The sequence below is a fragment of the Chiloscyllium punctatum genome, chromosome 10 (assembly GCF_047496795.1).
Source record: "Chiloscyllium punctatum isolate Juve2018m chromosome 10, sChiPun1.3, whole genome shotgun sequence".
NCBI lineage: Eukaryota > Metazoa > Chordata > Chondrichthyes > Orectolobiformes > Hemiscylliidae > Chiloscyllium > Chiloscyllium punctatum.
Window position 1 is genome coordinate 67,128,508 of NC_092748.1, and position 12,229 is coordinate 67,140,736.

At 39.7% G+C, this 12,229-nt stretch overlaps 1 protein-coding gene across 4 annotated transcripts in view; it reads left to right on the forward strand.

Moving 5' to 3' along the window:
- c10h7orf57 (chromosome 10 C7orf57 homolog) overlaps nucleotides 1-12,229 on the forward strand; it is a 132,646-nt gene that overhangs the window by 103,689 nt on the left and 16,728 nt on the right. For all 4 annotated transcript variants that reach the window (XM_072579392.1, XM_072579390.1, XM_072579393.1 and 1 more), the window contains exons 5-6: nucleotides 3,303-3,459; nucleotides 8,246-8,415. In XM_072579392.1, the coding sequence (XP_072435493.1) occupies nucleotides 3,303-3,459; nucleotides 8,246-8,415 (327 nt within the window). The remainder of the gene's footprint in view (nucleotides 1-3,302; nucleotides 3,460-8,245; nucleotides 8,416-12,229) is intronic.

Below are 12,229 nucleotides of genomic sequence, written 5' to 3' on the forward strand. Positions count from 1 at the left end.
AGACTGCTTGACACCAGTCCCCCAATCTTTCTCACTAAAGGAAATCTGGACAAAACACACCTCATAATGCCATAGCATTGTCACACTATCGAAACTGTTTCCTTATGTATTTAGTCAAAATTATTGGTCAACCAATAAGTTCAGTTCAATAGATAAATTGGTTGATGTGGTTTAGATTACTTACATTAGATTACTTACAGTGTGGAAACAGGCCCTTCAGCCCAACAAGTCCACACTGACCCTCCGAAGAGCAGCCCACCCAGACCCATTCCCCTACATTTACCCCTTCAACTAACACTATGGGCAATTTAGCATAGCCAATTTACCTGACCTGCACATTTTTGGACTGTGGGAGGAAACTGGAGCACCTGGGGGAAACCCACGCAGACACAGGGAGAATGTACAAACTCCACACAGTCAGTCGCCTGAGGCGAGAATTGAACCCAGGTCTCTAGTGCTGTGAGGCAGTAGTGCGTGCCACCGTGGTTTATTAATTAAATAGATGAATAGTAAGTTTCAGATTTTCAGTTCTGAGTGTGATACACTTTTCTAACTTGAAGAGCAAAAACAAACCTGAAATGCTCACCAACAATTACCTAACTGCTGTCCTGTCCCACAGGATATCTGGTGCTATAAATAAAGCTGTAGGCATGTAATCAGAATGTTAGGAGTGTGCTCTCCATGCAAAAGTCTTTAACCTGACCATTGTGTGGGGCGAGGGTTAATATTGAGATCTTTTTCTCCACAATGTAGCCTCCCTTGCAGTACTAGTTCAGCTTCAGCGAGGCCATACCATGTAAAACAAACCCGTAATTGCTGAAGAAACTCAGCAGGTGAGGCAGCATCTGTAGACAGAAAACAGAGTTAACGTTTTGAGCCCACTGACTCTTAGGAAGGGCAAGAATAAGTGGATGATGGAGACGAAGCCCAAGAAGACCACATGAGGCAGACAAAGGAATGGATGATAAGTCACGGAAGGAGAAAAGCCTATAATAGGGACCAATGGGTTCGCTGAGCTGAAAGCAGCCTCTACGATGACAGGGCCTTGTGTATGGGGGTGGTAAAGGACATGGAATGAGGTGTTCAGGTTCTAAAGTTATTGAACTCAGCAATGAGGCCTGAAATCTGCAGGGTGAAAAACAGAAGGAAATGAACAGACGGTCAGAAGCAGAGGTTGAGAAACAGAGGGGCACAAACACAGCAGGATCCCTACTGAAAACTGAGATATAGTTTGTTCTGATTATAGTATGATAGCTCCAGTCTCGTGCAATCTTGAGTTATAAGAAAGCTGCACAATAGCCCTGCCATTTAAACTACTGAGTCCGGAATCATGTTATAGCTAATACAGGTAAAGAGAGTTCGTGTTCTACAAATAATAATCTAAATTCTTCAATCGCGTTAAAACCAATTAACATTGAAGAAACATGCATTTCTTCATGCGAATAGACTGTACTGTTCTTCCTGCTTTGCGCTGAATCTCACTGCAGCAAACCTGCAGTGTAATTGTAATTGTACTATGTTAAATTGATACATGGAATTATTGGTTGATTTCAAAATAGGAATCATTTGGTCCAAATTGCCTTTGCTGGTTTTGTGAATAGCAACTCACTTTCCCATCCATTGTCCCATAATCATGCAACTCGTTTCTCTTCAGGTACCTAACCAGTGCCACTTGAAAGGCTAAGTTTTATGTGTGTCCACCTGCTCTCAGGCAGATTAATTCTAGATATGAATCACTTGCTGAGTTAAAAAAAAATTCCATCATATCACCATTATTTCTTTTGCCAATCATCTTAAATTTGTCATCACTGGTCCTTAACACCTCTGCCAATAGGAATAATTTATTTCTAGCTACTGTGTTCAGACCTGTCATAGTTCTGAATATAGGCGAAAGTGAGGACTGCAGATGCTGGAGATTAGAGTCAAGATTAGAGTGGTGCTAGAAAAGCACAGCAGGTCAGGCAGTGTTTGAGGAGCAGGAAAATTGACGTTTCGGGCATTACCGTTCTTGATGAAGGGCTCCTGCCTGAAACGTCAATTTTCTTGCTCCTCAGATGCTGCCTGACCTGCTGTGCATTTCCAGCACCACTCTAATCTTGACCATAATTCTGGATATGTCTATCAAATCTCTTCTCAACCTTCTCTTTTCATAGGAAAATGGTCCCAAATTCTCCAATCTTACTACCTAAGAAATGTTCCTCATCACTAGATGTGTAAGTCTTTTCTGCATTCTGTCCTTCCTAAAGTGCAGTGGCAAGATTTGGACATGGTATTCCTGTTGAGGCTACACAAATGTTTTTAAAGGTTCAACTAAACTTCTGCTTTAGTATTCTAAGCCTCCATTTATAAAATCCAGGATCCTGTATTTTCTCAACCTGCCATATGGGCATTTAACAGACAATAATATTGCTGAAATATAGAGTCTTAGAGGTCTACAGCATAGAAAAAGGCCTTTCAGCCCACCAAACCTACTCTAGTCAAAAATAACCACCAAACTATATTAATCAATTTTCCAACAGTTGGCCCATAGCCTTGTCTGCCTGGGCATTGCAAGTGTACTTCCTTCTTAAATGTTATGAGGATTTCATAATAATGTGGAGTCACATATAGGCTAGATCATATATGGATGGTAGATTTTCTTTGCTAAACAATATGGATGAACCCATCTAGGCCTTTTTAAAATGATAATCCACTAGTTTGATGGCTAGCATTATGAAAATTGTTTTTTTATTCCAGATTTATTTCATTTACTGAATGTAAATTTGCTAGCTGCCATGCTGAGATTCAACCTTAAGCTTCAGTCTGTTGGATTACGACTATAGTATTATAACTATTGTGCTGTTGTGCTCAATTGTGAAACCAACTGTCATTTCTCAATGCTCATCCATGACACCAGTATATTTAAACTATTTAATGAAAACACCCTGAAGAGTCAATTTCAAACAACATCATCTAATATTAGTAATCCATACGTTCCATTTCATTTTTTAGATTTGCATAGTTTTAAATATTCTTTTAATGAACTGCTTCCTTCACTGAACAGTCTGTAATCCATTAAGGATTATCTGCTTTATTTTTGTCTAAGAATCACCTCTGGACGTTTTCTGAAGGTAATCTGTAGACATCATTTGTCATTTCCGACCATGTGACCTTTCACTAGTTAACTTGCCGGTGGGGCTCGAGTTACTACTTTCATGATTTTTACCATTCATTGTATTGACTGTTCCAGAAATTACTGTCAATGTAACTGCTGATATTGGGAGTAATGAACAATGATAATCATCATATTCTCCTTCTTACAGGACAGTGCAGATGAAGTTTACAAGTGAGATGTCTAATGACATAATTCAAGACAAGTCAGAGAGTGAGAATTATAAACCCTCCCCCACTCCCGTTGAAACAACTAATACACAGTTATGGGAGAAGGAGGAAATTCATGGTGACTCAGGAAACTGTAAGGTAAAATCTCAAAGCTCAGAGCCCAGACATTCATTACTCTGAGCCCCTGCCTGATGAATAGCTCTGGCTGATGATCTCTAATGTCAATTTCAGAAGGTGTAGTTATAGAAATGCTTGTGATTTCACCTATTTATATTTTAATGAGTCTGGATGATTGAGACTTTTATTACCTTGAAGTAAATAGACATCTTTTTCACATAGGTAAAAATAGTGAGTAAATGACTTTAAGAATCATTTTTTATACATTCTGGGTCCATTGCTTGCATATACTCTATAGTGGGTGAATGGGGATGGAAATGCTAAAGCCCAGCATGGCAAAGATTCTTCTCCTTTCAGTCAAGCGAATTCTAATTCTACAGCAAGCAATACTCCCTTTTATGTTCAAAATCTACAAGAAAGCAACATATTTTCTTCTATCTACACACTTACCCATAAAAGAAATACACAAGCACTTGTCTATTATTTGAGCTGTAGAAGCTGTTTAAGACATTCAAAAAGACCATGCTATATGGTTATCTAGATCATTTGTAGTTTGTTGTCTCAAAAAATAATCTTATTAAAACGTACAAGATTTTGACAGGGCTTGACAGGAGAGATGTTGAGAAGATATTTCTACTACTGGGGAAACCTCAACTAGAGGGCATAGTCACGGAATAAGGGGACACTCATTAAAAGCTGAGATTGAAGAAATTTCATATCCGAGAGGATAATGAATGTCTGGAATTCTCTACACCAGAGAATTGTGGAGGCCAGATCAGTGAAAGTATCTAAAGAGGAGATAAAATGGATTTCTGAAGTATTAAGGAGTTGAGGGCTATGAGAGAGAAATTGAGGCCTGGGGCATGTGAGCCATGATCTTGTCGAATGTCTAGGATGGCTTGAGGGTTTGAGTGGCCCATTCCTGCATCTTAGAGTCATAGTATAGTAGAAGCCCTTTGGCCCATCAAATCTGCGCAATCTATCCAAACATTATAGTTTCCAGCACTTGACCCATAAACCTTAAATGTTATGACATTTCAAGTGCTTATCCACTATTTTTATGTTCTTATTACAATGTTCCTTCCTGGACACAGTCTGCATAGGGCCTATGTAGTGGTCTACCTCAGCCCCTAGCTATTACCTTGGCTGTTTCAAACCCTACTTTCTGGATTGGCAGGCTGACTGCACCAGGCAATTTCATCCCCCCCACCTCCAACCCCACCAATAATGATCCCATCTCCCATCACTTTCTCCTGAAGCAGATTGGCCATGCCAAGAATTTTCATAGTTCTTGTTACCTGACTCAAGGATGCAAATCCAGGCTCAATAACCCAAAAGAATAACTATTGTAAGATTTAGAATATTGCTATCTAGAATAAAGGAAATGTTAAAGGATTATTTTGATCCTACTTGTTCAATGGAAACAGGGTGTTTACCTACTGATATTCTTCAGAAATAGCATTTTTTTCTATTTGCCTGCTTTTCTGAGCAAACATCAGGAAGACCAGTCTAAAGTCAACAGAGCTTTTCATCAGAAATACATTTCCTACCTGGTCAGTCAGCAGGAATGGGATCTGTACCATTATCAAGATTTATATGTTTATGTTTCTTTAGAGGCCAGAAGGAGACGTGTGTCAGTCAAAATTCTGGTCCAACCAGCTATCAGCTGGATTTATAAAATTCATGACTCATTAAAAACTACTGTGTGTGGAAAGAAAGGAAATAACTTTTCATTTCATGGATCCTCAGGGCCACACAAAGCAGTTTATGGCCAATGAACTATTTGGAAGAATAATCGAGTTGGTAAAGTAGAAACCACAACAATCTGTGCATGGCAATAAGATAAATGAGTTGTTTTAGTGATGTTGATTGAGACATGAATGTTGACCAGGACATCAGGAGAAGTCTTCCATGTTACTTTGAATTTTCTCACGAATCTGTAGATACTACACTCTGCAAGATCATTTTATTAACACATGAGAAGCAATAGCAGAACAATACTGAGTGGTTTGAAGATAATATCACTGTGATAGAGTCGATAAAGTGTGGCACTGGAAAAAGCACAGCAGGTCAGGCAGCATCTGAAGAACAAGAGAGTTGACATTTCAGGCTTAACCCTTCATCAGGACTGGCCCAGTCCTGATGTAGAGTTAAACCCGAGACATTGACTCTCTTGCTCCTCAATGCTGCCTGACTTGCTATACTTTTTCCAGTACGACACTTTATCAACTCTCACTGTGATGGAGTCTATCATGGAAGCTAAGCAGTTCATTCTCATTAATTATAAGAGAGGTCTTAGTGAGAAGACCTTGAATGGCAAACTGGATATCACACCCAATGTGGAGAGGCTTAGTGATTCCATTGGCTTACTTGCCATGAGAAACGCATTCATTTGTCTCCACTCTAGGGTAACTATCTAACAACCAGATAATTTATTCCAGATCATAAATGTTATTAACTTGGAACAGTACTGAGGTCAACAATAATTTACATTTTCACATTGCAGTCAGAAAACAAAAAGAATATTGTTCTCCATTAAACCAATAGGGGTGCTCCCTATAAGACCATAAGACTATAAGACATAGGAGTGGAAGTAAGGCCACTCGGCCCATCGAGTCCACTCCGCCATTCAATCATGGCTGCTGGGCACTTCAACTCCACTTACCCGCATTCTCCCCGTAGCCCTTAATTCCCCGAGACAACAAGAATCTATCAATCTCTGCCTTGAAGACATTTAGCGTCCCGGCCTCCACTGCACTCTGCGGCAATGAATTCCACAGGCCCACCACTCTCTGGCTGAAGAAATGTCTCCGCATTTCTGTTCTGAATTTACCCCCTCTAATTCTAAGGTTGTGTCCACGGGTCCTAGTCTCCTCACCTAACGGAAACAATTTCCTAGCATCCACCCTTTCCAAGCCATATATTATCTTGTACGTCTCTATTAAGTCGCCCCTTAATCTTCTAAACTCCAATGAATACAATCCCAGGATCCTCAGCCGTTCCTCATATGTTAGACCAACCATTCCAGGAATCATCCGTGTGAATCTCCGCTGGACACGTTCCAGTGCCAGTATGTCCTTCCTGAGGTGTGGGGACCAAAACTGGACACAGTACTCCAAATGGGGCCTAACCAGAGCTTTATAAAGTCTCAGTAGCACAACGGTGCTTTTATATTCCAACCCTCTTGAGATAAGTGACAACATTGCATTCGCTTTCTTAATCACAGACTCAACCTGCATGTTGACCTTTAGAGAATCCTTGACTAGCACTCCCAGATCCCTTTGTACTTTGGCTTTACGAATTTTCTCACTGTTTAGAAAGTAGTCTGTGCTTTTATTCTTTTTGCCAAAGTGCAAGACCTCGCATTTGTTCACGTTGAATTCCATCAGCCATTTCCTGGACCACTCTCCCAAACTGTCTAGATCCTTCTGCAGCCTCCCCACTTTCTCAGTACTACCTGCCTGTCCACCTATCTTCATATCATCGGCAAACTTCGCTAGAATGCCCCCAGTCCCTTCATCCAGATCATTAATATATAATGCGAACAGCTGTGGCCCCAACACTGAACCCTGCGGGACACCGCTCGTCACCGGCTGCCATTCTGAAAAAGAACCTTTTATCCCAACTCTCTGTCTTCTGTCAGACAGCCAATCCTCAATCCATCCCAGTAGATCACCTCGAACACCATGGGCCCTCACCTTGCTCAGCAGCCTCCCATGTGGCACCTTATCAAAGGCCTTTTGGAAGTCTAGATAGACCACATCCACTGGGTTTCCCTGGACTAACCTACTTGTCACCTCTTCAAAGAATACCAACAGGCATGACCTCCCCTTAGTAAATCCATGTTGACTTGTTCTAATCAGACTCTGCTCTTCTAAGAATTTAGAAACCTCATCCTTAATGATGGATTCTAGAATTTTACCAACAACTGAGGTTAGGCTAATTGGCCTATAATTTTCCATCATTTGATTAATATTAATTGAATAAAATAATGGCCTCACATCTTTAGCCCCTAAAGGAATCTGGGCTTTGTATTTATTGTATTTCTCCAGCTTACTAGAAGTCTTAATTCTTTTCACTTGAGAAAGCTGAAAAAAGGGATTGATGCAGTTGTGTTAAGTAGTTTGCCCTCCGGTAGTGTTCTTCAGTGAAAAGTGTGTTGATGTTTGCTGTGACTGAAAATTTCTTGAAGGAGTTGATGAGCCTTACAGTCTCATGGAAGCAGTAAAATTACCCTAGGATGCTACAAAGATTTTTATTATTTTAGCTATGGGAGTCATGATATAGACTCATCACATCAACAACAGCTCAGAAACTGCTTCCAACCAGATAACTTATTATGCTATTATGTCTTAGAGTGAAAAATATGCAGTTTTCCATAACAGCAAAAATTTAGATCCTGCTCTAAAAAACATTGTCAGAGGTAACCCTGATTTTTAGGGACCATGCTTGTTATGGATAGATGAATGCATGAGCAATTCTCATGCTCAGCTGTGCAATTAAAGAAGATGCCAAGCCATTGGTAGGCATTTATACAGGGAGACAATGAAAACTGTATAGACTATGGTTCATTTTGAGCAGTGATCTATTGAATAGCATCTTCAGAAGCTTGGAAACAAGGTAACCTGCCCATCCTTTCAATTGAAAACAATGTATCAAATAGAAAAATTAAGAACAGAGGAAATTATTACAATTAAAAGTTTAAGTTGAGATTCTCTTTATTTACTCTAATTATTTTTCTTACTATTTTCAGAAATAAGGTGTGTTTCTAGATTATTCACTTTTTACTCTGATATAATGTGCTCAGTCAGGGACTCCTGAAGTTGGTAATTTGGGACAACTGGACAAGAATTTTCCATCTCATCTTAAGATGGAGGACATGACCTTAAGTACTGAACCAAAGATGGAGGACATGACCTTAAGTACTGAACCAAAGCAATGGTCAATGCAGTCTGGCGTACCAGCTAATACAACGAGGTAAGTGCTGCAGATTATAACAGTGCTAAGGTATCCATAGGCAAATAAACATTTTCAACAGTGATCAGTTATTGTATAACTAGAAAATCATCGGACAGCAAACTGGAACAGCTGGAAATGTTTAATTTAGTGTCAGCCTTTCTCTGGAACATCAGCCATAAAAGGCAGTTTTCAAATTAACTGTTGCATTCTAAACAGGAAAGATTATAGTTTTTAAACTAGGAAGTATAAAATCTTATAACTGTTGTATTATATGTCATCAGTCTGTGTTTACTATGCTCTACTTAATGGATAGCTTGTAGCCATGCTACCAGAGAGGCCAGTGCAAAATGCCGGAGAGAATAGAAATGTCTGAAGGTGAATTCCCATGAGCTCCTCATATGTACTTCCTCACAGTGTTGGAGTTGCATTGTCAGAAGCCTAGAAAATGGCCTTCCTTATAGAATTATAGAATCGTCTAATTTTTATGGTACAGAAGAGTCATTGGCCCATTGTATCCATACCAGCTTATCCCACTCCCCTACATTTTCTCCATAGATCTAAAAATATTTTCTCCTCACATAATTATCCAATTCCTTTTCGAAAATCATGACTGAATCTGTCTCTGTCATACTGTTAAGTCGTGCTTCCAGATCCTAACCACTTGCTGTATGAAAACACTTTTTCTCAAGTCATCTCTGGTGTTTTTGCCAGTCATTTTAATTTGATTTCTTCCAGCATTCCAGAAAATTTGACAATGTAACGTTTCACCCTATTCAATCTGTTCAAACTCCTTATGATTTTGGATGCCTCTAACAAACTGCTCTCAAACATCTCTTCCCTAAGGAGAACAATTCCTGTTTCTCAAGTCTATTCATTTAATTGAAGTCTCCCATCCCATGGAAGCATTATTGTAGATCTTTTCTGCAGCCTTTTCAATATCTTCACATCGTTCCTAGTGTATCACCAAAATTGGACACATTACACCAACTGAGCCCAATCTACTGGTTTATTAGCTCAATGCCTCAAAGCTCAGGATCCTGTTTGCTTTACTAATTTTTTTCTGCAACCTGACCTACAACCTTAACAAGTTATTTACTATTACCCTGAGGTGTCTCTGTTCTGGCACCTGCTTTAGAATTGTATCCTGTATGTTATATTGTCCCTGCTCATTTTTCCTACTAAAATGTATTACTTCACTCTTTCCCTTGTTAAATTTTATCTGCCACATATACACTCATTCCATCAACCCATTTTTATCCTTTTAAAGTCAATCGCTAGGCTCTTCACAGTCCATTGTACTTCCAAGTTTTGTAACATCTACAATGTTTGAAATTGTGCTCTTGCACAACCAAGCCTATGTCATTAGTATAGATCGATATAGCAATTGCTAACATCTGCAGAACCCACCATGGCCCGCTCTCAATTTCCAAAACAACCATTTACCATTGTTGTTTTTTGTCACTTAGCCAAATTTGCATTCATGCTAGAATTAACTCTTTTATTCCATTAAAAAATGTTAACAAACTTGTTACATAGAACTTTCTTGATTCATAGAATGATGACAGTGCAGGCGTCTATCTACAGCATATGAACTGCAGTGATTCAAGAAGGCAGCTCACCACCACCTTCTCGAGGGCAACCAGGAACAGGCAATAAATGCTGGCCCGTCAGCAATGCCCAGTGAATTCAAAGTCCCACAAGTGAATTTAAAAAAGGTCATTTAATCCATCATGTCTGTGCTGGTTTGCTGAAAACAGCAATTCACTAAGTACCACTTCCTACAGAACAGGGCGTCTCCTCATCGTCCTGCACATTCTTCCTTTGTGGATAATAATGCAATTCTCTCTTGAATGCCTTGATTGACCCTGCCTGCACTTCATTCTCAGGCAACACATTCCCAATTCTAACCACTTGCAAAGTAGAAAACATTTCCTTATGTTGCCATTGCTTCTTTATCCAAGTAACTTAACTCTGTGCTAGTGGTTCTTGATCTTTGAGAACACTTTCTCCCTGTCTGTTCTGTCCTGGCTATTATAAAATCTTCTCTCAACCTTGTCCTCTCAAAGAACAACTGTCCCAACTGAGGAAGAGTCACCAGACCTGAAACATTAACTTAAATTTCTCTTCACAGGTGCTGCCAGATCTGCTGAGCTTTTCTAGCAACTTCAGTTTTTAAACTGTCCCAACTTCTCCAATTTTCTACAAAACTGAAGTTTCTCATCACAGGAACCATTATTGTGAAATTTTTCTGCTCGCTATCCCTTCACATCTTTCCCATGATGTGATGCCTAGAACTGGACAAATTACTCCAGTTGGGGGAAACCTGTGCATTATTCAAGTTTAACATGACTTCCTTGTTTTTGTACACAAACCTCCAATTGATAAAGCCCAGGATGGTACACTCAAATGAAAGCAAAATATTGCAGATACTAGAAATCTGAAACAAATGCAGAGAATGCTGTAAAAACTCAACAGGTCTGGCAGCATCTATGGAGAGAGAAATAAAGTTAATGTTTCAAGTCCAGGCTGACATTTTTTCAGAACTGCTATAATTGTGGATCCATGTTTCTACTGTCTGCTTTATTCCACGAGTCCTGAGTTTGCACACAAGTCTGTTGTGTAGCACTTAAATGCCTTTTGAAATTCCATGTACTCCATATTAACAGCATTACCCTAATCAATCCTTGCATAAGTTCATCAAAAAGCTCTTAAGTTAGTTAAACAAAATTTACCATAAACAAATTGATGTTGGCTTTTCTTATTTGCTCTACATTGCCCAAATAATTTTTATTTTGTCCTGAAGATAAATGTGAGGTGCTGTATTTTAGGAAAGCACTTATACATTTAATGGTAATGTCCTAGGGAGTGTTGCTGAACAAAGAGACCTTGGAATGCAGGTTCATAGCTCATTGAAAGTGGAGTCGCAGGTAGATAGGATAGTGAAGGCAGCATTTGGTATGCTTTCCTTTATTGGTCAGAGTATTGAGTACAGGAGTTGGGAGGTCATGTTACGACTGTACAGGACATTGATTAGGCCACTTTCAGAACACTGTGTGCAATTCTGGTCTCCTTCCTATCGGAAGGATGTTGTGAAATTGGAAGGGTTTAGAAAAGATATATAAGGATGTTACCAGGTTTGGAGGATTTGAGCTATAGGGAGAGGCTGAACAGGATGGGGCTATTTTCCCTGGAGTATCGGAGGCTGAAGGGTGACCTTTTCAGGTTTATAAAATCATGAGGGATATGGATAAGATAAATAGACAAAATCTTTTCCCTGGGGTAGGAGAGTCCAGAACTAGAGGGCATAGGTTTATGGTGAGAGTGGAAAAAAATATGAAAGGGATCTAAGGGGCAACCTTTTCACGCAGAGTGGTATGTGTATGGGATGAGCTGCCAGAGGAAGTGGTGGAGGCTGGTACAATTGCAACATTTAAAAGGCAGCTGGATGGGTATATGAATAGGAAGGGTTTGGAGGGATATGGGTCAGGTGCTGGCAAGTGGGACTCGATTGAGCTGGGATCTCAGGATGGCATGGATGAGTTGGATCGATGGGTGTGTTTCCATGCTGTACATCTCTATGACTCTAATTATTGTTTCAAAATGCTCTCCCAGCACCTAAAGTTAAATTGACTGGTCTGTAGTTGCTGGGCTTAGCTTTACACTTTTTTTGAATGCTTTTTGTCACATTGCAGTACTTTAGTCTCCTTCATCCAGTCCTGGTGCCTTATCAATTTTACTTAAAGATGTTGTGCACAATGCTACTTCCTTACCAATTCCAAGCTCTCAGGTGCCTGAACTACTACCTCTTTCACCCTGTCCTTTCAAATACCTT